General features: G+C 30.2%; 2 protein-coding genes across 5 annotated transcripts in view; both read left to right on the plus strand.

Moving 5' to 3' along the window:
- The window catches only part of LOC105831277 (RNA-binding protein 42), a 109045-nt gene extending 87540 nt beyond the window's left edge, over positions 1 to 21505 (plus strand). For 3 of the 4 annotated variants that reach the window (XM_036290320.1, XM_036290321.1, XM_036290324.1), the window contains 2 exons: positions 7097 to 7157; positions 21180 to 21505. In XM_036290320.1, coding sequence (XP_036146213.1) covers positions 7097 to 7157; positions 21180 to 21312 — 194 coding nt within the window. In that variant the 3' untranslated portion in view covers positions 21313 to 21505. The remainder of the gene's footprint in view (positions 1 to 7096; positions 7158 to 21179) is intronic. The other variant, XM_012671285.2, reaches the window with a different exon arrangement.
- A 209-nt stretch (positions 21506 to 21714) lies between these two features.
- Positions 21715 to 23085, plus strand: LOC118646745 (radial spoke head 1 homolog). Its single transcript, XM_036290328.1, has 2 exons — positions 21715 to 21994; positions 22752 to 23085. Exons 1-2 carry the CDS (start codon positions 21896 to 21898, stop codon positions 23061 to 23063), a joined length of 411 nt encoding a protein of 136 aa, XP_036146221.1. The 5' UTR covers positions 21715 to 21895; the 3' UTR covers positions 23064 to 23085.
- The last annotated feature ends 4172 nt before the right edge of the window (positions 23086 to 27257 follow it).

The following is a 27257-nucleotide window of genomic DNA, read 5'->3' on the forward strand; positions in this document are numbered from 1 at the left end:
GAAATTGACCGCCGCAAACTCCATTAAATGCAATGAATGCAGTCGTCCGGTGCATTTAAAATGCGCTGATATGCGTGCCAGCTACTTCACATGCAAGCATTGTGCTTTTGATCTCGAAGATGAAGAAGGTGATGAGTAATGTGAAAACGTGTCATCTTTTTTTGTTCTTTTTGCCAGTGAAGGCTTCTAAAATAAATAAATTTTTATTTTCTCTTTATTTGTGATGGTTTTCCTTCATATTTTTCCATTTTTAGCGAATTTTTCAAGGGTGCCCACAACCGGGTACAAATTTTTTTTGTCCAAAAATTGTCACTTTACTAAATTTTTGATAAAATTTTTCTAGTTGAAGAAATCAATTTAGTTCCTTCACTGACAGTTAGCTAAGGCCTCTAGCTTTCCACTGGTACACATATGTCTGCATAATATGCATTTAGTCAAAAGTTATGAGCTAAAAACAAAACGGTGCCCACAACCGGCGTACTTCCCCTACTAATCACTCGGCGCGTCAAAATTATTCGAAGAAAGAAACGCGTATTTACTCGACGAACACAACGCGTTTACTAGTTACTCGATACTAAGCAAGCAGACAACTGACTTTATTGGTTATTGTGTGGTAACACTGTCGAATATGTGTCTGGAAACGCGGCAACTTAAAAATAAAAATATTGATTAATATGATTTACTATTATAATTTGTTGAAGAATATGTTGGAAATGCATACACGGAGACCCCCGAAGAGCAAAAAATTTGACATTCTAGCAATCAATTGGAATATTCTACGTAATTATTTAGATGATAGAAAATTAATTTTAAATCTGTATTAAAGATCTGTGTTAAAGATAATTGAGATGATTATCGATTATTGAGCGCCGTAGGCGCCTCGCAGTGTTCGTGGTGCTCGCGAGCAGCGGTGAGTTGTGCCACCCCTGCTTATCTCTTGTATCCGGTTCAGGATACGTAAACTATTTCTTATTATATCTAGAAATCTAAGCTCTGGATAATTTTTTGCGAAAGAAAAAATTGACTCAGAATATTACTAAAAATACGTCTATGCAAGAACATATAGTTATTTTGAATCACCCTGTATATGTATATATACTCAATATAGGACAATCAAATAGTAAAATTTAACATATATTAAGAAAGTTGTAGAAACCTAAGTAGAACACAGAGTTACAATAACATATCATAATGTTATTATGATTTTATTTGTCACTTATAAATACATAAAAGATGCTTTTATGACATCATGATGTCATCAACCCAATGAGCCCAATAATGTTTGAAAAATATTTTTTTTAATGTTTAAAAAACATTGTTTTAAACATTAAAGAAAACATTTAAATAATGGGATAAGTCCCCTTTTTTTATAAAAAAAATGTTTATTTTACATTAAAAAAAAATTTTGTTATTATGTAATAAACATTTATTTAACGTTTAAACAAATTGTTTTAAAATATTTACTAAACATTTGTTTACCCCGATAACCATTTCTGCTGTGACAAATGTTGGCAACAGATTCTGTTGCCAAAAAGGCGACAAATGAGAAACATATCTTGTCATTGCAAACACTATTAGCAGATATTCAGCAAATATTTAACAACGTCCGTCATCAGAATACATGACAAAATAATAGTGAACTGCGAGCAAATTTATTGAAAGTATTGATAACAGATTGACGACAAACACCAAAGTGCAAATAATGTCAGTAAATTGCCTGTAGAAATGCAACAACATTTGTGTGTCAAAGTACGCGACAGATTGATACCAGAAACGCAGCAGATCTATCGAAATGTCAAATTGGCTTAAAAAGTGCGGCACCCTTGATAGGCGGCCTACTTTCTCGGGAGTAAAATGCAGTCGCTACATAAAGACCACTCGCAGCGCGATTAAGGTAAGCAAAAATTACCTTCCTTCGCTGCGCCTGCGGAGGAGTCCGATGTGGCGGAGGACCGCCACATTATACTTTTATGATATAGAACTGGTAGTATTTTTATTTTTTTGGAGTAAGATTTAACTACAAAGAAATTTAATAAAATTAATTTCACCTAGAATAGATGATATACCTGTGATATAAAAGGAGAAAATAGATAAGTCAATTAAGGCCTCCCTATAGGAAATATTAGATGCTAAAGGAAAGAGTGGGGTAAATTATTCAATCTATTCCTACTCCTGAATTAATAAATCTGCCCAGGAAACTGCTTACATCGATTATCAAATAAAATTATAACTGTAAAAATGAAAAGATTCGACAAATCTGTCGCCAATCTTTCACCATTTATGAATACAGATCTGCTGCATATTTGGCGCAAATCTGCTGTGAGTTTACGTTGCAACATCTGTTTTCAATTTGCTGCATGAATTTGTCATTGTATTGCTAGTGACAGGTCTGGTGTTGCACCCAATTTGATATCAGGATTTGATAACAATTTCTGCTTGCAATTGGGGCGCACTCGAGGACACAGTAGGTCATGGTTTTGGCAACCTATGTGAACTTGGCACCCGACTTTCATAAAAAAAATTTTTTTAATACACATTCGATTGTACCCAGTTTATACCCGTTTGTACCACTTTTTGTTTCGTTTGTACCTCAAAGGGGTAAAAGTTATAGGGATTTAAAAAATCGTCAGCACCCCACTTTGAGATACAGTAATCTACCAAGTGCCATTCGATTAAGCATTGTTTGTACCTGTTTGTACCACCGCCGGTTCCGTTTGCACCCCTCAGGGGGTGATTGTACCGAATTTTTAAAATAGAGGTTGGCGCTATCTTCGCCAATTTTGAAGATATTTCAAATCCGAAAGTGGGTGCTGTTTCGGAATCGTTTTTACCCGTTTTATCTAATTCATTATTTGAAATAAATTATTAATGTATTATTTATACAATAAACGCTAATAATGTAAAAATAATACAAAATAAATATTTAAAAAACGTTAAAAAAATATTGTGTGCTTCTTGAGAAGTGACAAATGATATCATTGTTACTTCTATGTTTTACTTGGGAAATAATTCTTTCTTTTATTGTTTAGAATCTATTAAAAATTTATTAATTTTATAATTTTCAAAAACCTACGATTTTTTTGGTTCCACACTACGTGCGTATCTTAAAATGGTTTGCACAAGCCATTTAGAAATATATGTGCTTTTATTTCTTTCTCTGTAATTTTATCATTTGTATCCGCGATGCCGAGAATGTGCGCTAAACATATCATATGAAAGGTTTCAGAAATTTTGTATTTGCAATATTTCAAAATACTACATTGCAGGTACATTTCAAATGTAAAGTTTCAATCAAGATGATTGCAGAAATGTTGCATATGTAATGTTTAAAAAAAAGGTAGTATCAGAAATATTACAAATGTAATGATACACAATTGAAACATTGAAACGTTTCTGCAACATAATTGAAACTCTTTGTGCTATCAGGGAAGGCTTCCGCACTATGTGTTGTTAGACAGAGAGGTGACTACCATGATCAGATGCTTACTCTTTCTAAAGTTTGACCATACACAACAAAGGAAATTTAGAAAACGCGAAGTCTATGACCTAGTTTACACCGAGCACTTGGTACGCATATCAAATAGTAAATAACTAGTGAATGTGTTTAATCATTGGCTGATCAACTTAAATTCACTATTTGATACGCGTACCAAGTGCTCGTAAACTAGGACTATATATTCTACGTCTATGACCGCAATGAACAGAAAAGATTCTTAAAGCAGAAACTTTGCTTTTTAAATGAAAATGGGAATAGTCAGATTTTTTAAACAAATATTTAAACAAGCTATTAATGGATAAAAATAACGTTAAAATTATCGATTTTTTCATATTTTTTTTAAGCCAAAAAGCAATTGCATGAGACAACAATAAAATTTTGTTTTTTATGTTTTTTTATACCTTGAAGTACACTGAATTTAATAAAAAATCGTTGAATAACTATGAGAATTTTTTTATGATGACCGCTATGTTTTTAGTAGTAATGGACGATAAGACAAGAATTTAAAGATCTTGTCTTGTCTTGTCTTGGTTTTTCAAGACAAGAACACCAATTTCTTGTACTTGATAAAATCGAGACAAGACAAAATTTACTATTTCAAAATCAAGAGAAATTAATCAAGATTCTTGATTCTTGGGAAGAAATTATAATTATACATTTTATGTGTGTGTATGTATGTATGTAATATATGTATATAATTAAAATATGTAAAATTTTATAAAATTTGATTAAAATTTTTAATGACACATGGAAATTTTTTAGTAAAAAATCTTATACATCTTTATGTATAAGAATAAATTTTTTTATTTAAACTGCATGTAAATCAGGATTGAGACCTAGCAGACTTCTAGCAGAATCATCATTCATTTTGTTTTTATGATTACGAATAAAAAGTGCTGATCTTGAAAATAATCTCTCTGATGGAACCGATGTAGCAGGAATAGATAAAAAAAGTCACGGGCCATTCGAGATACGCAAACGCGATCGCATTTGTTGCCGAGCTTGGTTTACATTACTGCTTCATTTGTTTTTAAACTTATCGATCACATTTATCGCTCTATGATACGCGACCAGCAAAATTTAAAATGCTTTTTTAAAAGATTTGATTTTTACATTTGCATCTTTCGTTTTTTATAAAATGCAATTTCAAAATTGTATTACATTAAAATTAAAAAAATGTGTAATTATTTTGTTTTTAATAATAATGACAAAATTATTATAAATTCTAATAATTTAATTAAATCACAAAGTATTAAATTACAATTTTTTTATTTATATTACAATTTTTTAAATTATAGTTAATAAATTATATCAAAAAATTATCTAACTATAATAAAATTTTATCAAATTTATTGTTCACTAATTCTTAATTATAATATTTATATGTACAATAATTTATTTAGTTAGCGAATCAGTCAGTCACGAAAATTCCCAATTGAAGAGTTTGATCATTTATATCAAATTTTTTTGTTACTAAAAATAGTTACCGACAATTTTTAACTAAATCATTGTGTGCTTTTTCATCGTATCAGAAAAATTCAATAAATATGAAGTATTCGATAGTATATAAGTACAAGCGTACACAAAATGCATTGTAGAATGAAACAAATCATAGTTCTAAAATATAATAATAGAATCAATTAAGAACGAGTAATACAAATAAAAATTAAAAAATGTTAGAGTCAATATTAATTTCTTTGACAGTATGCAATGTATGTAGTCAAAATTTATAGTTTAGTTAATATTAGTTGTATTGTGATGAATAAAAATATATATTTATTTAAAAATGTGTTTTTGTTTAAATATATTTAATAATTGATACTTTATGAATTTTTTCTATTGTGATGAATTTTTTGTATTGTGATGAATAAAAATATATATTTATTAAAAAATGTGTTTTTGTTCAAATATATTTAATACTTGATATTTTATGAATTTTTTCTGTGTATTCAGTTAATATTTGTCTGTCAAAAATATATCTTTTCAATAATTTTTATAAAAATATTTAAAAAACTTTAGCAAAATCAGAATGTAAATAAATCAATATTTTTATTTACAATATTCGGATTTCATTAAAATTTATACATCTATGAATTTTATAAAATTTATATCTATAAATATTGTATATATAGTTTATAGATATTATAAAAGTATCAAAAATATTGCAAGAATCAAGAATCAAGACAAGAAGTTGACTGTCAAGATTAACACATAGTGATTTTTGATATTAAAAAGCCAAGACAAGACAAGAACGTCGAATTCTTGTCTTGAATCTATCACTAGTTTTTATCGAGCAAAATATACAAAAATTTGTAAAATTTCTTAATTTTAATAAGAAAAATTGGAAAATAAAGTCAATTAATATAAAAAATAGGTTTTCGGTACACCAACGCAACATTGATCATTATTAATTGTCTACACGTGTCTACAAGAGAAAAGAAACATTCCTTAATTTTTTTTCAACAAAGTTCGAAAAAAATTGTAAAATTTGAAAGCTGTCAATAAAAATGTAGAAATTACTAACTATCTTACAAACATCTACTGGATGGTAGTGCGTCAAATATGGCTTGCGAAGCGGTAACGGAAAACTTTTGCAAGCGCTGGCAGACCGCACGTGAATTGCAGAATTTGTCGCTAGGCAGCGTTTTGCGTTGTTTTCTCGTAAATGAAATCCGAACAAAATTACCTTCTTTAAAAAAAGGGTAAAAAAAGGCGCCAAGTGTGTGTATGTGCACCCCTAAGAAAAAAACTATTATATTAGGTAAATTGTCTTATTGTTTTATTATTTTATTGTCTTATTGTCTTCCCTACAAAAATAATGATATAAAATAAATGCGCCAACTAGAAGAATATTTATACAAAATTTATTTATTATAACTTTTTATTAAAATATTTAATAATAAACGGGCTTGATGATCAAATAATTGAATGATTAAAAACAACAAACGGGATTATAGTGAAGTAAAAACCCGGCGTGCCTGGGTCGCATTTTTTCTATATTTCCAAGACTCTATGTTATTGATATTGTTACGCGCAAACGCGGACATAAATAAAGAATACACACACACCACATTTCAAGTAATACAAAAAACTTTATTAGTAAGGAATACAAGTGTTTTACTCAAAAACGTCCGTCTAAGCGCAAGATCGAAATTCCACTCGTTGTTTGCTTGCGTTGTTAAGCTCTAAATTCTCTAAAAAGCTGACGTTTTTCTCCAAAAATCAATATATCGATCGGTCAGGACAGCTGACCGATCTAACAGGCGCAACAATATCAATAAGTACATATACAAGAATGAGATTGTTGTGGCTTGGAGTTTGTTTTACTATCTATCAATTTTCACTTCACTATCTGTTATTATTGATAACATTTCCATTTTTAAAATAATTTTTTGATAGATTTTATAAGATTTTTCTAAGTCTTTTAAAAAAATATATTTGACTAATTGTATTGATCTCGTCCCATTTTTAAATGCGTCTATGTACTTGACATATTTTTTTATCTTGTAAAATTTTTGATGGGTTATTTTTTCATTATTTTATTTGTACAAATAATTATATATTTTTATTATATAACATTGATGGTTCATTGCGTTTTAGGGACTTGGGAACATCAATCTGGCGCCCTTTTTTATTTTTTTTTAAAAGGTAATTTTGTTAGGTATGTATATACGTCCATATAAAAATAAATACATACAACACATTATTAGCAATGTTATTCTCTGTTGTTACCTGATATTCTTCCTTCTTATGTTTCTCTCTCTCTCTCTCTCTCTCTCTCTCTCTCTCTCTCTCTCTCTCTCTCATTTTTCGGTTTTTTTTCTACTTACTGTACCAATTTTCTTTTCGTATTTTTTTCTCTTTTTTTCTTTTGTTATCTCTAGTCAAATTTATCTTTAAAATATTCTTCGTTTTTATTATCAAAAGACAAAAACTATACTATATAATATTAAGGGAAAACATGACTTCCACAAAGAAAGAAAAAAAGAGACAAAATACACACACATGCATACACAGATAGCACAAAGATTTAAAAAGAACCCAATTGTATGTCACTAATTATGAATTCTTTTTGAGATGCAAATTTTATAAAAATAATTCTTTTTGCATCTCAAAAAGAATTCATAATTGGTGATATAATTGGTGGCATACAATTAGTTCTTTTTAAACTCTCTATGCTATCTGGGTGTGTGTATATATATATATATACAGGGTGTCTGGTAAAACTTTATGGAACGTTTATGAGCAGGTAGAGCGCATTAAACTGAACAGAAAAGTCTTTTACTGTTTTTTTATTTTTGCAATAGTTAATGAGTTATTGACTTGTAAAATTTGCTGTATTAGCCCGGCTTACTGGCAAATGCAAGCGCGACGGGTGAGCGCGCGGCGAGATGCGGCTGCCCCCCGGCCTTGAGCCTTGAGGTTGCTAGGTGCGTGGGAGGAAATGTTTACAACAAGCGACAATTGGACGCGTAACGCTGGATTCTCCTTTTGAGTTATGATAGTTTCTTGCTTTTTTTAAAATGAAAATAATATTTTTTAATGACAAAAAGTATGTGTATACATACGTGTGTACCAAAAAATATCAATCTTAATGCTTAAAGAAGCGATTACTAAATTGATTTTTTTTAAATAAATAACGATTATATTTAATAAAAGATATATTTTTTGATGATAGTCTTAAATGTTATAAATTGTCATTATAAATTAAAAAAAAACTGTTGTCATGTGCTTGAAGAAAGAATTTATATTTTTTCAAAAAACATTACAAAATTTTTTTGATTAAAATTGAACTGACAACCAAATAAAGTTTTTGTTTTGTTTTTATATTCTTAATTAAAAATAAAATAACTAGGAAATTTTTATTTTTATTAAAATTAATCCCTATAATAGACTTATAATACACAGAGAAAACTTTATAGTAAAAATTACTATGGTAAGTAGTAAACGTGGACCAAGGAGGAATTATGGAAATTTTTTAATACAGCAAATTTCACAAGTCAATAACTCGTTAACTATTGCAAAAATGGAAAAACGGTAAAGGACTTTTCTGTTCAGTTTAATGCGCTCTATCTACTCATAAACGTCCCGTAAAGTTTTACTATACACCTTGTATACATGTACACACTGTCACGCGTTTTCCTTTGCGTTCCGCCGTGCGGAATCGCGACGCGGATCAAAAACGGTACGAAAGGGGGAGGGAGGATGGACGTTCCCTCGAAAGCCTCCTAAGTTGTAGCTGAACAGTCTGCGGGATTTATCACGAATGTTGGGCGCCAGACGCGCACTTTCGTCGCGTCAAATCCAAACGCGAAAGTAACCCCAAAATCCCGCTTTACGCTCGCACGGAGTAGCCGGCCGCTCCGATTTCGGTAGAGGGGCGGTATGCCACAGGCGAACGTTCGATTACACGAAACAACACACACAAGACGATACAGGAAATCACATACGCTCTTTCTAAAACAAATTAACAGCACGTTTATTCAGACGAGAAAAGTTAACAAAAATAAGTGTTAATCAAAGAAATTGAAATGTAACAGAAATTTCGCTTAGAGCGCGAAAGACGGAACTCGCGAGAGAATAATTGAAATGCTTGAACACAGAAATTAACGCGAAATTAATCAAGTTAGGTAGAAAGCGCGAACAAAATAATTACAATAGGAAAAGGCGCGAAAATAACAATCAGTTAGACAAGGGCGCAAAGCCTAACGACAACGATAAGCCGCGAGACAAATAACGCGAGAACGCGAATGCGGCGATCGCAAACGAAATGACAATGAGACGACGGCGCGACATTCACGAAACGGAATTGACGGAAATGAAACTGACACAAAACTCGGGAGGAGCCGGAGCCTTACGCATAATCGCGGATATCGCGGCGCGAATTCTCGACGCACGCAACGCGGTCCGGATAACACGCACTTCGCGCGTGTAATGGTATAGCGGTCGCACTATCGGCCTTCTCCTGGTTTATTGCTCTTGTAATTAATGCTCTTCTACGCTACGACTCGGGCTACGATCTTCGGCGAGCGCGCTTCACACACGTAACTCTACGATTCTCGAATCTTAGCCTCCACGAGTCCTTGACGGCCCGCTGCGCATGGGAGTCAATCGCTCGTTCCAACACTAAGGAGTACGTCCTCGCGCACCGTACTACACTAAAGAGCTCGCTCCCAAAACGCTAGCGCGATCCGCCGACTCGCGAGTGGCTTTACAGAATTACACACGCGTTACGGGCAATCTTACCGGCTTCCTTGTCCCTCTGAGTCCTCTCGCTCCACCTCGGGACGTTCGTCCTTCGCTCGTTACGCTAGGAATTTGAGGACGGCCGGGCTGCCGATACGCTATCTTGAACAGTTGGTGCGGGAGAGCGATCGAAAACGCGAGGCGTTCGATCGCAAGTCGATGTATTCCCCACGCAGGATGCGCTACTGTGCTACGCATGGCGTCAGCCAATAAGGGTTACGCGTTCCGCGCTTCGCGACAACTCGCCCTCAATGACGTACGCGACCCAATTTCGCGAGGCGTCCTTCGACCACGGGCCCCTTGATTCCCCTCCCTTGCAGGCGGCCTTCCGGTTAGTCTCATCTCCCCGGGGTCGATATGGGAGGCTGGTTAGAGCTGAAGGGTCCTTTGCTGTTGCTGGTCTCATCGGCCTTTCCGCGGTGACGCCTTGTCTAGTTTTCTGCCGTGCCGCTTGCCTCGCGGCTCCCGCTGGGGGTCCCATGCCCCCATAATAATGCCCCCGTCCTATTCCTCGGCCCTGTCCTTTATTTTCCGCTGCTCCGTCAAGGCTGAATTCTTAGTCCTGTGCGGTGTTCCTCGGTGTTTTCGCCGAGTGAAGCGCCAGATACGCAAAATACAAAAAGAAATGTAATTAAAATTCGCAAATGATATATCGCCAATGTGGCCCGCCGAGGATCGCGATACGCTCCCTGTACCATCCGGCCGTTCTCGCTACCGTGAGTTCGGGCCTTGCGACGCCGCAGCGAAATTGCAACGTCACAACACATACATACTTAAATTTATACAGGGTGTCCTGCATAAGGTATAAAAGTTTTCATGGAAAGATAGACGGGATCAAAGTGAACATAAAAGTCTACCATAGTTTTTGGATATCTCTAGTAATAGCCGAGGTATTAATTTTTCAAATTGTACGAATGAGAGCGCGCCGAGAGAAATACCGAATCGCTCGAGCTATAGAACGGCCCACTATGCCAAGTATTGGCTACCGGCGGTGAGAGGAGCAGGAGAATCGCGGCGAAGCACGAGCAACGGCGCGCTTGTCCTCTTTCTTCCCCCGCCGCGCGCTGCCGGCAGCCAATGCTTAACACAGTGGGCCGTCCTATAGTTTGAGCGACTCGGCACTTTCCTTAACGCGCTCTCATTCGTACAATTTGAAAAATTAATATTTTGGCTATTATTGGAGATATCCAGAAACTATGGCAGACTTTTATGTTCACTTTGATCTCGTCTATCTTTCCATGAAAATTTTTATACCTTATGCAGGACACCTTGTATACGTACATATATACATATAAAAATACATACATACATATATAAATATTATTATACAATGTTATTCTCTTCTCTCTTTCTCTCCTTCTCTCTTTCCCTTTCTCAATTTGACAATAACACTCTTTTTAACATACATTAATTATAATTTATTTACATGTGTATATATGTGACTTACTTTATTTTACTCTTACTTTTCCTTCATAATTTTTCTTAACTATTAAAAAATTTTTTTCTTTCTCTCTCCTTACTGACTTTCTTTCTTTTATCTATTCTTTTTTTATTCTACTTTTACTTCAAATACAGAATTTCTTCCTCTCTTTCTTTTAATATATAACTAAAAATAAAACATGGCACAAAGTATATTGCTTTATATTAAAATAATCCCAGCTAGCAAAATGACGCAAACTTTGCGCGAAGTTTGCCGCAAACTCGAGCAAACCTTTGCAACAAAATTATGACAAGGTGTGTCCGCATTAAGCTTAGCTTTTGCTGGCAAGGCTTGTTGTAAATAGTATGACGCATATTTTATGCAAATAACAGGGTAAAATTTACTAGTAAAGCATAACAACAAATTTGCAGCAAGAACAAGGTAAACCTTGCTGTACACAATATGATAGCAAATTTGTGGCAAGAATAGAGCAAATCTTGCTGAACATAGCATGATAGCAAATTTGTGGCAAAAACAAGACAAACCTTGCTATGCACAATATGATAGCAAATTTGTGGCAAGAACAGGACAAATATTGTCAAAATTTAGATCAACAAAAATGATTATTAGACTGAAATATTAGACTAATTAGTCCAATATCAAATGTGAATGGTGCAATCGTACTTGTTTCTCTGTTCTCAACGAGCCCCTTTTATTAATCCAGTAGGTAAATCTTTTTCACGAGAAATGCGCCATCTCGAGATAGATAAGAAAGTCAGAAATAAAGTTTAAAATCCGATAATGCAACCCTGTTATTTGCATAAAATGTGCGTCATACTATTTGCGACAAGCCTTGCCAACAAAAACTAAGCTGTTTACGGACACACCTTGTCGTAATTTTGTTGCGAAAGTATGCTCGGCAAGTTTTATTTTGTTCTTGCTACTAATTTGCCGTTATTCTGTGCTTAACAAGATTTCCTGTTTCTGCCATAAATTTATTGTCATGTCGTGTAGCAAGGTTTGCTCTGTTATTTGCTTAAATTTTGCATTTTATCGCGTCGGAACAAATCTTGTAATTTCTATACGTAATATTTATGTACAAGTCTTTCTCTGTTATTTGCAGTATCGTGTGATGAAAACTTTTGCCGTAAATTTGCTCAAAACTTTTAGAAAACAAAGCAACAGACAATTACTTGTCATAAAATTGTTGTCAAAATTGAAACAATCCTTGCTGTAAAGCTTTCACGATATGTGATTTTAACAGGCCTGGCTAGCTGGGATTATTTTCATTTAAAAAAAATAAAAATTTTATATACTTATCTGATTGTACAACGCATAGTATGTTATACTACAATCTCCATTTGCAATGTAATATGCGTACAGAAACTAAATAAAAACTTACTCGCTACTAACCTCGCGCACGTCACATCAAATCCCGAACTGTCACATTATCGTCGTGAAACTCGCCGCGGACTCGTCTGCTAATGTCAAAGCATATATTCGACTACGAACACGTACTTCTTATCGGATCTACGAGACTTTTCTTGTAAGAAATTATTAATCGTACGATTTACAGATATATCATTTAATATTTATTTTTTACTCTCACATAGCGATCATATCACGAGTGACAGCGATTTATCATATCAATATATAGTATACATCAATACTTTATAAGGGACCTGTCACAGGTAAATCTTACTGCCCTCTAGTGTTGAATTCATGTACTAGACATGGACGACGATGACGTACTTAAATGAAAAATTTAAAATTCGGTCTTTGCGTCACAATATCTCCACTCGTAGGTCACGTAGAGTAAAAATAGAAAGTTTTTTATACAAAGAAAACTCAAGCTTTAATTAAGCTTAGTTAGAACTCGATTGGTTTAGTCATTATTAAGATCTGATAATCTCAGGTGCTCGCAAGTCGCGTACTCGCGTATACATATATACACGGGGCGGTCTCACGCTGCGCGTTCACTTGGCGCGAGACACTACCGTGTCTCTTGATAACTTCAGCTACAGTACTAAAGCCGCGCACTTCTATTCAAATTCGCATACTGTTATTTATGATACGATATCCTTTGAGTGTGGATTTTATATGATTATTTTATTGGCGATTTATTGTATTAATTAACTGTTTTTTTGAAAGATAATTTTGTTATAATATTTTTATTTTTATTTTATAAATGTTACGTATTTTTTCTCTTTTTTTTCTAATGGCTTCATAAATATCATTTTTTACTTTTCACGAAAAATATACTTCATCAAAATGAACTACAGGTCCGCTGGATCTTGTGTGACAACAAGAGATCACACAAAAGTTATTTTGTTAAAAATTATTATATACAAGCTTTTTAGGTTATTTTTTAGAAAATTAATTTTTTGAATTTTATTTTATTTTTTTAGTAAATTAAATCTAGTTATTTCGATTCAAGATTTGAAAATTGTTTTTTTTTTTAATATCTTATTTCATCACTAGGCTAGAGTTCTAAAAACTAGAGAAACACAAATTCCCACCATACCCATACAGCACCGAAAGATTACAAAAACATTGCAGAAACCTTACATTGAAATCTTGTAATATTGCATGAACGTTGCGAAATGTTTCTGCAATGTTACTGCAAGCTTGTGGCAACGCTGAAATGTCTGCCGAATATGAGAAATATTACAATGTAAGATTACTGCAATGTTACGGTGCAATGTATTTGATGCATTGAAACGCATTACTATAAATATGCATAACACTTCAAATTTAGTAGATAAACTTTAAGAATATATCCCAATCAGCAATAAAATGTTTAAAAAATGTTTTTAAAATATTTTGAAATGTTTTGAAAAACATTTTTAAAAACGTTTTCAAAAACGTTAAAAATAATGGGATAAGCGCCCTTTTTTGGATAAAAAAACATTTATTTTAACATTAAAATTAATGTTTTTTAAATGTTATAAAGACGTTTTTTAAAGGTTTAAAGAAAATGTTTTTTAAACGTTAAAGAAACGTTTTATTAAAATTATTTTTTATTAAATGTTTTATTAAAAAATAAAAAAATCTAATTATTTCTACGGTAATTTTGTAAGAGAAAGAAACCTACTTTACAACATGTTTCAGCCAGAGAGTCGTACCTGTTAAAGCATGTTTAATAGTTTAATATATCTATACCTGAAAAAATGGTCACCCATCTAAGTGTCAACCCTCGCCGATGTCGCTTGACTTCGAAGACCGTACGCATCCTAACGCTTCGTGATGATCCATGAACACTTCTTGTTTATTCATACATATTTGTTATAGATCATTGCAATAGATGTCGTCAAAAGGATAAAACATGTATAGTTAACTTATATTTTTATAAATAAATATAAAGTTTTACAGTTTTTTTACTCATTTTTACATATGCGCGCAAAATAGCATGTTAAATGACTTATTAAAAAGTCTATTTTTGCTTTGTTCGTATAAAATAAAAAAAATTTTTTAAATGTTATTTTTTATAATTTTTTAGTATTATTAATATGCCACATTGTCTTGATAAGTGTACTTTAAATTCTTTATGTTCTGTTTTAATCTACGTTTCTTAAAGATTTAATTTACGCTTTTGTCATTTTTTTATTACATTATAATTCACTTTCCCTTTACACTTGATTTACGCTCCATTAATTGTAGAGATAAAAGATATGTTGGAATATTATTTGGATGTAATAGGATATTGTAAGATATTAACAGAATATCTTATATGAAATAAATAATTAATAAAAAATATTAAAAAACCGTTTTCAAAATTATATTAAAATTATTTTATAAATTAAATGAAAAATTAATAAAAAATACATATTGAAAAAGTATTATATAAACGTTACACAAATGTTTACTGAAACAGTCTTTTCAAATAAAAAACTAATAAGAAAATATATTTACAAAATATTAAATAAACGTTTAAAAATGTTTACTGAAATTATTTTTTAAAATAAATAATTAATAAAAAATAAATATTTATAAAACATTAAAGAACCGTTTAAAAAAATATTTAGGAAAATCATTTTCTTAAATAAATAATTAATGAAAAATAAATATTGAAAAAATATTATATAAACGTTACACAAATGTTTACTGAAATAATCTTCTCAAATGAAAAACTAATAAAAAATAAATATTTACAAAATATTAAATAAACGTTTAAAAAACGTTTACTGAAATTGTGTTGTCAAGTAAATAATTAATAAAAAATAAATGTTTATAAAATATTAAAGAAATGTTTATAAAAATATTTAGTAAAATCATTTTCTCAAATGAATAAATAATGGCAAATAAATATTTTAAAAATATTAAAAAACGTTTAGAAAATGTTTATTGAAATCATTTTTCCAAATTAATAATTAATAAAAACATATATTTAAAAAATATTTAAAAAAGGTTTAAAAAGTGTTTTTTAGAAATTATTATTTTTAATGAATATTTAATGAAAACAAAATATTAAATAAACATTAAATAAACATTTTTTTCCGAAATAAGTTTAGAAAATGAATATTTAATGAAGAAAAATATTCAAAAAATATTTTTAAAACATTGTTTGCTGATTGGGATAAAGACAAGAGAGATAAAAAGAAATTCTTTGCAATTTGTGTAACTTTATAATCTCTTTTATCCAAAATTTGGATGAAAAACTGAATTTACGCAATTGCAATGAATTTTTTTCTTATTTCTCTTGAATATATATATATTCTCAAAGTTTATCTATTAAAATATAAAATATATTAGAAGCATAGTAGAAAATTAGAAAATTATTATTACATTTTATATAGGAATAAAAATTTATTAAATATTCTATTATCTAAGTAGTAGTGTATTATTTTTATTAAGTAGCATTATTTTTTAGTTATTGTCAAAAGCAATAATATTAATGAATACATATATATGAATTTCTTAGCATTAATATTTATAGTCGATTAATTGCATTGTTTGAGATTTATGATAGAACAGTAAATTGAACAATTTTTCAAATAAAAAAATTAAATTATATATGATAATTGTTCAGTTTACTATTCTATTATAAATCTCAAAAAGATTATAACCTTTGGTATTAATATTGCACACAAATCCAAATATTTAAATCTCACAAAACTATTTAAAAATGTCACAAATGTCTTCTTACACGAAGTTGCACGCTATATTGGAACATTTGATGCATATATTTTAAATGTATATTTTTGGAATTTTATAATATTTCTACAATATTACTGGAACATATCAGTATAATATTGATATTGCATGTTTCTGAAACGTCTCTGGAATAATACATTGCAACTCGTAATATTGTAACGTTGCAACAATGTTGCTGAAAGCTGTGCTGTATGGGTACCGTCTCACATATAACCTCACATTTAAAAGTAATTGTAGACAAACCGTTATTTTTAAAAACATCTTTATAATAATTTTTTTTATTATCAAATAGATCTGTCATTCAGGATGTTATAATGTTGTCTGATTTCTGAGTCAACTATGACGCATCGTTCCGTAATAACATTGATACGAGCGTGTTATGTTACGATTATACAATTTTTGTTGAATAACTGTAATGCCAAAACGATGTATAACAGCTATATCACTTGCGTATAACAAATGTTACGTAACATAGGTTATTTCCATATCATATAGCACCTACATATCACAAGAATAACAATGTTAAATTACATGTAACTTCCATGTTATATTGCCGCTATAAAATGTGTTCACTGGGTAGTTACAAATTTATTTTAACTTCCCAGATTCGTGTAGATTAACAATTTGTGCGGGGTCATGTTACCTTCACGGCATGATTATCACACCGCATGCACGAACGCATCATACTCGCTTCACGAAGATTTTGGCATACGTGTGCGCATAGAACCCTGATAGCATAGAAAAGTTTCTGCAATGTTGCAAAGACGTAACACTGAAATGTTGAAACTACAGTTACGTTACGTTATGTCTCTGCAATGTTTCTGTAAGGTTGCAGCAATGTCAAAATGTCCGCAACAACGTTTTTGAAATATTACGGGAATATTACTACGGAAATATGACTCAGGTAGTAAAAGTCGCCGTTATTTTGACGTTTTAGAAAATATTTTGAGTATATGTCCTATATATGCAGCACTTCCATCGTGAAAATATTGAAATAACATAATTATAATGTAAAAAAAATTTACGTTGTTTCTCAACAAGCCTTGTTATCCCCACCACACCATAGTCACATCTGACATTGCCTAACTTCTGCGGTCACCCATTCAACTCTGAACCGCCGTCGACATTGCTTGACTTCGAAGATCGTACGCAACTTAGCACTTTGCAATGATCCCTGAACACTTGATACTCATGAATACATATTTGTTATAGATCAGTTCAATGGATGTCAGAAACATGAAACGTATAGTTACATAATATTTATAAATAAATATAAATATGTATGTATAAATATAGATGTACAGTTTTTTTACTGATTTTTACATATACGAAATAACATGTGGAATAACTTATAAAAATATGTTTTTGTTCTATTCTTTTGATAAAACTAAATTATATCTCAGACAGCACACAATATTTATAAAATATTTACAAAGTATTTATAATATTTATTTGAATATTTTATAAATATTTATCCAAATATTTTATAAATATTTTTGTGATCTTAGTTTTGACAGATCATAAAGACTTATCATAAATATTATAAAAATATTTATGAAATATTTATAAATATTTACAAAATATTACTTGTACAAATCTTTATTTTTTATTTACCATAAATAAATTATATATAATTATATATTTATTTACCATAAACACACCTATAACCCACATGCATATACATGAGGATGCCATGACATGAGACGTAACTTGTATAATGCTCTTTGGCGCTGTACTCGCGTTGCCGAGAATGTGCGCCAAACATATCATATGAAAGGTTTCAGAAATTTTGTATTTGTAATATTACAAAATACTACATTGCAGGTACATTTTAAATGTAAAGTTTCAATCAAGATGATTGCAGAAATGTTGCAAATGTAATGTTTAAAAAAAAGGTAGTCTCAGAAATATTACAAATGTGATGATACACAATTGAAACATTGAAACGTCTCTGCAACATAACTGAAACTCTTTGTGCTATCAAGGAAGGTCGCACTATGTCATTACGTGTGATTACATGTGTGATGGTACAGTGATTACGCACACGTGATGGCATAGTGAACACACACAATATTTAACATTACCTAAGATTAAAAATTTTATAGAAGAAAAAAATATTAGTTTTTTTAAAGAAACGGAAAAATTTTAGGTATTAGGTATATATATTATAATATATATACCTAATATCTAAAAATACCACGCGCGATTTATTATGTTATAACATTTAATAACAAAATACCCGCATAGCGATTAAAATAGCATTTATATTGTAATTGTTATTTTATTATATCATTATTATTTTTATTATTTTATTTAATTATTATGCAAATTGTGTGGGTATATAATGAGATCGTGAAATGTGTTAATCATTCAAGCTCGATCTCCAATCGAACTTTTCCTTAGCTAGTGGTCCGGCCGGTCAAGCGCGATCCATGCGCGCATCTTAAAGACTATTCTATAATTGCGTAAACGTAAGGTTGTAGGAGTAGTAGTAGTCATAAATGTTGTACCAAGGATCAATCTACAATAGAGTAAAGATGCGTAATAAACTTGATCACAGCAACCGATCAGAGTGCAGTGTATATTTCGAATGTGGATGGTGTAGTTGTTCATCATGATTAAAAAAAATACTACAATAGAAAAAAAGAATACTTTTGGATGCCGAGAAAGAATGTTATAACTTGAGATTCTTGAGATCTTTAAAGCGGTCTTCGGATCATGTGTATTTTCGGCCAAACAATTATGGCGGTATGCGGCATGATGACATGAACAGCACTTTGATTGGTTAGATCTTACGTTCACATCTGTGTAGTCGTGAAAGATGGAGTTCAACCATCTTCCGCAACACACTCTACAACCGGAAGTACCACTTTACAACTACGCCTTACAACACTCTTACAACCACTTACGGTCACGTTTATGCAATTATAGAATAGCCTTTAAGATGCGCGCATGGATCGCGCTTGACCGGCCGGACCACTAGCTAAGGAAAAGTTCGATTGGAGATCGAGCTTGAATGATTAACACATTTCACGATCTCATTTTACATCTAGCAACCAGCGTTGCCAACCTATGAACGCTAAGTTATCGTACTCAAGCTTTAAAATTACCGTGTTTACCTCCAAATTATCGTACATTTTTATTGTAACTGTTTTACAAAATCAATGACCTTTTTTTAGTCTGAAGGGCCTAAATACATAGAAAATGCATAGCATAAGACCGCTATGCTGGGTCCATAATCATCTTATATGTAAATTGGAAATCAATGGCCAGTATTCATAGTCAAATCTTATTTCAAAATCGTCTCAAGCAATAGGTTTGTTCGCGTTGCTTGAAATTCCCCCCCCCCCCAAATTTTTTGCACTTTAAACGAGATAAGTATATACTTGAGCACTGGAGGAAAAGAAAGCGAAGATCGAGTGCGAAAAGTGCAAGTAACGCGAACAGGCCCAATGTCTTAAGATGCTAATATGGCTCTGTGATTGGTTGATGGTACCTTAAGATGATCTTAAATATTGTTAAATATTTTCTGTTGTATTAAGAAATGTTGTATTAGTTGAAAATGAAATAGCTATAATAACATTGTATAAATCATATTTTTAATAATTACATTTTGTTAAATAGCATATAAAATACGAATATCTTTTCATAGTGTTGAAACTTGCATTATTTCTAGAAACATCTTTAGTTGTTTAGACGATATGTTTCGTATTTATGTGTGTAAATTTATAAAATTTTGAGTGTTTTTAATATAAGGATTATTTTCTTTATAATGTTGTGTATAAAAATAATGATAATATGCATTATATATTATACAATAATACACTGTCTTATATAATTTTAAAATTGTCATGTATATGACGGTTACTTTAAATGTCTTAAAAATATCGTGTCATGTCATGTTTTTTAATGTCTTTAAATGTCTTTTAATGTCTTTTTATGTTTATAAAATATATAGATATATAGAGTTTTCTTTAATTTAACGTTCTTATAACTGCAATAATACATATTATATATTTAAAAAAGTAGGGTATAAGGTAAGAGCAATTGATGCTCAAATGACCTGCACGCATGTGGCACTCACGCGTGCGAGTCATATGAGCATCAATTGAGGACGCATCTGTCTAGCACTATAAGTTCACGCCGTGCAAATTATCCGCACGACGTATGTACATGCATCGTGAGCACACTTAGCGAGCATTTTGTTATCTGGGATACATCATAATATCTCGCTATTAAATTGACATTTTGTGATATAGTCCGATATTAATTATGCTAAGTAATGTATCAAATAATGGTTTTGTATAGAAGCAAAAATAATTTTTTAATAAAAATATTCCATATTTGTATAAAAAGCTTGATATTGTTCCTAGAATGTTCGCAAGAATGATTTGTAGTATCACTTTTATTATTTGTCATAACATTATATCTGAGTGCGCGAAATGTTAGTTCTATGTTTCGTGAACTTCGATTACTAATAATTTAAAAAATATAGCTTTGACATTTTTGTATTAGAATTTTTGTGGAATATTCCAAAAAAATCCGTTCTTGAAAGAACATTTGATTTTGGAAGACACTCTGTATAAAATAAAATAAAACAGTTTGATGAAATTAAGTTTTAATAAAATGTTAATATAATTTTAGTAAAATTTAATAAAATATATATATGTATATCTGCAGTCGCTCTATTTTTAGGCAAAATGTAAAAAATTACAGTCGCGCACATAGTCGTGTGGTAAATGTCTTTGTAATGATATTAATTATAAAATTGTAGCGGATTATCGGTTTTTAATAGATGACAAATATTAATGTATTTATTATAGAAATTGTTTCAGAATATTAACATAATCGCATTTGTTTCAGGCCGATACGTAGGATCGCGTCCGATAAAGCTTCGGAAGAGCTCTTGGAAACAAAGAAATTTAGAAACCGTACGCAAGAAAGAGAAAGAAAAGCAAGCGTTGATCGGTATGCTTACTGGTCGATGATGAGATGAAATTCCCGTTATTGTGTTTTGATTGTTTGCTACAACAGTTATATAAATAATTGATGACTGTTTTAATCATTTGGAACAAGAGAACGTATCAGAAGAACAAATTACAGTGAATTATGTTGATGATACTCAGTTTCACATTGTCAACTATTTTGTGAGAGAATACACCAATAAAATCGTAGTTACAAATTTATTACATATTTGGAAATTTATTTTTTGATGTTATCCTTGAATGGATGTGAATTGTTCACTTATTTTCCTTTAAGATAAACGACAATTCCGTATTTAAAAAAAATATTGAGAAAACTTGATTCAAGTTTTTTCAATATTTTTTTAATATGAAATTGTCGTTTACCTTAAAAAAAATTCAACAGAAATATTTACTCAAAGGATGTATATATAAAAAACATTTATTTTAAACAATTAAAAAATAAAAATTATTATTATTTTCTATTTTTAAGTTTCTCTATTTTCAAAATGTGCAGAATCTTATGCAACATATTGAACATATCAAATTGATAAAAGACAATCAACGAAAGATCGGTTGATGTCTAAATAATTGAAACTTAGGTTAATTAGGCCTGAGATGAACGATAAAAGATATATAATGAAAAATAGAATGGAAGAATTGTTAGCAAGTCTAAATCTGGGTGAGCGTGGGGAGCTGGAGATTGATCCACTCGGGGTACACAGGCAGTTAAACCAAATCGTTACATTCATTCTCTCTTTCTCGCTCTAGGAATTGTATATTATACAATTATAAAAATTTAGTTAAAATTACATTTAAAATGCATTCATATATTAAAATGTCCTTTTTAAAAATTAGATTACTCAAAACAAAATATGGATCATTAAATAAATTTAATATTTAATTCGTAAATTAAGTTTATATGAAATAACGAAATATTGTCTTTTTATGTGAGACTGGATTTTTCTTTTACCATTTTTTTTTAAATATAAAACAATTTTAAATTTAGAAAAAAAGTTAATAAGTTCCCATTTATGTGTTTAAAAATAATTAAATAAATAATTACAGTCAGAAATTAATTATTTTAAAATTAATTAAATTAAAAATGAGTTTTATTTAACTTTAAAAAAGTTTAACTTTTTCTATGTAATTAAATTAATAAGCTATTAACTTTAATTTTAGTTTAAAAACATAACTCACCTAATCCTTAGAACTCTAAATTTCGCATAGTGAAAATTAAACTGTGGTTTAATTGAAATAAAATTGTGAAATTGTGTTCAAATGATTTGCCACTATATAAAAATTAAAATTTACTCTTATACGATTGAGTCGGATTCTTATAGAAGTAATTTTCTAATCTTTTAATGAATAATTGCACAAACTCAAATTTCACTCTACAAGATTTAGAGAAAGTTAAACGTCGTTGGATATTGTTGACATTATCTCTTGAGATATGTGTCTGCGAATAATGCAGGTTTATAAGGGTGGAAGAAACGAGAAAGGTGAAAGACATGGTGATGGAAAGACTCTATTACCGAACGGTGATATGTATGTTGGACAATATCATAACGGGGTTAGGCATGGCAAAGGTATTTATGTATTCAAAAATGGTGCCCGATATAGCGGCAGTTGGAGAGATGGACAAAAATATGATCAGGGGATCTTTTGGTACCCTGACGGAACGCGATACGAAGGTACGAAAAAATACTATAGAGAATTTTTTCTTAGAATTTCCTTTTTTCTTAGAATCCTTAAAATCATAGTAATCATGGTAATCATTGAATAATCATAGAATTACATAAATTTTATAAAATCTACTATAACTTTAGTAAATTTTACTATATAATTTATTATAATTATTACACAGGACCACAAAAATTTTTTTCTTTATTTACAAGAACCAGAGGAGATGCTCTGTATAGATTTCGAGGTGCTAAATTCGAATCTATTGCCCGTTTTGCTCCTACTCGTGAAGTTTTTTGTAAATCTCGAAAATATGTGATTTGTACATTAATTCATTAATACTATTAAAACATTAAAAAATTTTTTGAATTTGTTTATAACAAAATTTGTTTAAACAAATTACAAAAATCAACTTTTTAAGAAAAACTAATAGCGCCATTCGATTGTATGGGAAAAATTATATGGAAATCAATAGTTACTTTTCCGATTCTCCCCCCTTGCCCCGCTGGTCTAGCCATGGACCGTAACGGATGCAAAGATAAATTGTTTATTATATTACTACAGCAAAATAAACATTTTTGGCAATGTAATACATGATTTCCATGTAATTTTTCTCGTACAATCGAGTGGTGCTATTAGTTTTTTTTCAAAAAATCTATTTTCGTAATTTGTTTAAACAAAATTTGTTATAAACAAATTCAAAAAATTTTTTTCACGCCTAAAATATTTTTTTCACTTGAAGTGAAGCTGCTAATAGTTACTTTTCCGATCCCTCGCTGGTTTAGCTATGGACAGTAATGGGTACAGAGATAAATTGTTTATAACATTACTACAGCAAAATAAAAAAACATTTTTGGCAATGTAATACATGATTTCCATGTAAATTTTCCCGCACAATCAAATGGCGTTATTAGTTTTTCTTGAAAAGTCGATTTTCGTAATTTGTTTAAACAAATTTTGTTATAAACAAATGTAAAAAATTTTTTTATGCCTAAAATGTTCTTTTGATCTAAAGTAAAGCTTCCAATAGTTACTTCTGCAATCCTTTCGTTGGTTTAGCCATGGGTATTATTGGGTTAGTAGTTAATGTACAAATCACATATTTTCAAGATTTACAAAAAAACCTGACGTATAGGAGCAAAGCGGGCAACAAATTCAGCACCTCGAAATCTATGTAGAGCACTTTCTCTGATTTTTGTAAATAGAGAAAAAAAATTTGTGGTCTTATATTATTAATTAATTAATTAATAATATAGAACTATTAATTAATTAATAATAATTTTACTAATAAATTTATTATAATTTTTATAGTTTTATATTATATTTTTATTAAAATTATAGAAAAATTCATTAAGTACTGTGTTATCCCGTGATTATCATAATTTTGAATGTAAATTTTAAGACAGAAAATTCTTTCCGTGTATACGAAAATAAGATCTGAATCAGACTGGAAGAAGTCGCACGGTGAGGCACACGGGCACATCGATACATTTATGTGTATATTCATACAAATATTTTTATGTCGCACGTCAGAAATCTTAGAGAATCTAAAAGTATGCCAAGAATTCGAAGGAAGAGTGAATTGTTGCGTTCTCGAATCGCAGCAATCCGCGAAATTTACATTAAGGGGAGAGACCCCTCTCTAATTCGAAAGTTCAAACAATTATTTTATACTAGATATTCTAATGTGCAATAAATTATGTTTTTGCTGCTAAAATTAATTTTGAAAGTATTAAATGAATTACGAAAATTCTATGTTTTTATTTCTTGTTATTAAAACAATTACATTTTGAGTTTTATTATACATATAATTAATCAATTATTTTAATATTTTTAAAAATATAATTTTGTTCTATTTCCTTTTGTTTAAAAATTATAGGAAAAAAACGAAAAATTGTCTTATTTTTTAATTATTAAACAATTGCACAAAAATAATTTTTAAAGCAAAAAAGTTTATGAGGAAAACTTGTACAAAAAAAAACCATTTTTAGGAATCATTTTACTCCTTTAAAATAAATTTAGCACGCAAAAAATAATTTATTATACATCAACGTATATATTGTCAAAGTTTCATAATTCTTTCTAAGTTAAGAACTTTTCTTTGTAAATTTAAATTCGATGACTTTTCTGATGGAAAAATTTTGTGTGTGTGTGCGTGCGTGCGTGCGTGAAGTTAGTGTATTATTTCGTGGAAATTAATTATTAAGAGTTCTGACTTTATATTTAATAGGTCTATATTTTCTGACAGATTAAACAAATAGTTCTGGTCATTAAAGCAAATAAATGCCTCAGAACTAAGTGAGACTCCAGATTCATGCTCACTCCAGGCTCCGTCTCACTTTGTCCTGCGAAAATTTCCCGTTACAGCTTTCAGATAAGGTAGTTTTATTATCAAAAAAATTTTTTTCAAAAGTGGAAGTTCTAAATTTCAAATTTTGATACAATACAAGCTGCGTTTGCTTTGACGCTTATAGCGTTATAAGCATAATTTCTTGTTGTTTATCAAATATTAAATAAGAACAAATGATGCATACAAGCGTTGTGAGCGTCAAAGCTAATACAGCTGTTGTCCGAACTAGAATGTTTTTTTTAAATTGAAAGTCGATTGCTGGCTACTTTATAAATGGCTACTTTATTTTAAAAAATTAAATCAAATATGGATTATATTATTAAACATTGATGTATATATGAAATGCAGGTTCTCGCGAATCTTTAAGTATTGTTGTGCCCTTGGTCACGGAAAACTGTTCGAGATCATTCCGTGGATTCCTCGGGAACAGGTCACTCAGTGATAAGGCCGAGTGTAGAGTCCGTGATCTTTTTATATTCGATATTTCAGTCAATTGCCAAGTGGGTTTTTCCACGTACCTTTGATCCGGGTCTATCTGGCTAGATAGCAAGAGCTCTTGATCTCTAAGCAGTATTACAGTAATTTAGACCAGTTACTTGCAATATTAGTATTGCTGTAGTTACGGTAATGTTGCAAATATTTGATATGATTTAGGACAGGTGCTATATTTGCAACATTGATATTGCTTGGTATGCTGACCAGTGCAAAGGTCGGGGTTTCACAGCACGTCATCTGACACCATCTCTTGCGACATTTCTTATTTGTTGAAGTACATCTCACTCACAACAGTATTTTCATATTTCTTTATCTTGTATAGCTTAGATTTCTTAAAAACTTCTGAAAAACTTTCCAATATATTCTTTAAACAATTTAAAAAGTAGATTAAAGAAATAAAGTTGCCGATCATGTTGATTAAAAAAATTAATTTCTATTGTTAAATCTGGGAATTTTTACTACTACAAAATACTATAATTCGACTGTTGTAATGATACGGGATATATTTGACATATTTGTATTAACTTTTTTAGTGATTGATGAGTGACATTAGTTGGAATTGTCAATTTTTGATAGGCACTGTTTAAAAAAGAATATTTAAAGAAGAATATTTAAATTTTATATATATAAAATTTAAATATTCTTCTTAGGCACCGTGAAATCCGCCCTAAATAAAATTTTAAAGAATCGTTCTTAAAGGATCTAGAGTTCTAGATTTTTCGATAATATGAGTTCTAAAAGGTTTTTACATTAAACTTTTGGTTTTAAATTTAAAATAATTTTTATTGTTTAAAAAGTCATTTCTAAGGTAATGAAGGTGAAATGCTGGTTTAAGAGTTCCGTGAATTACAAAATATTTCTCGTGTAATTTTGAACGTATTTAATCATCTTTCGAAGAGTCTGATCATAAACATTATTATTTTTTAAACAATTTTTAATATATAATTTTTAATATATAATTTTTAATAATCTATACGGCAATATGGGTAAAAAATTGATTTGCTTTAGAAAGTTTTACACATTATATAATATTTTTTGGATAGTTTTGATTATACTTAATCGTCTTCGAAAGTTATGTGTATGATCACAAATATTATTAATAATTTTTTAAAAATTTTTAGCGATTAAGACAGATTTATCTGCGAGAATATGGGTGAGACGTTAATCAAGTTTTAAGAGTTTAAGTCTAGTGCATTATAAAATATTTCTTGTATAGTTCTAAAGATATTAATATTTTATCATTTTATAAAGAGTTCTGAATCTATAAGTTGTTTAAAAAATAATAATGTTTACAATAAATTTCTTTGTCTTCAAAGAACGATTAAATATATTTGGAACTAGCAAAAAAATAATTGTATAATGCAAAAAACTTTCGGAAATAGACTAGCATGTTACTTATATATTTCCTATAAATACGTTTTTATTGGACAATAAAAATTATTTAAAAAATAA

The sequence above is a fragment of the Monomorium pharaonis genome, chromosome 7 (genome assembly GCF_013373865.1).
Source record: "Monomorium pharaonis isolate MP-MQ-018 chromosome 7, ASM1337386v2, whole genome shotgun sequence".
NCBI lineage: Eukaryota > Metazoa > Arthropoda > Insecta > Hymenoptera > Formicidae > Monomorium > Monomorium pharaonis.

Coding starts and splice junctions, on each gene's coding strand:
- LOC118646745 (XM_036290328.1), top strand. CDS start 21,896: ATGAACGATAAAAGATATATAATGAAAAATAGAATGGAAGAATTGTTA. Junction 21,995..22,751: donor TGGAGATTGATCCACTCGGG/GTACACAGGCAG, acceptor CGAATAATGCAG/GTTTATAAGGGTGGAAGAAA.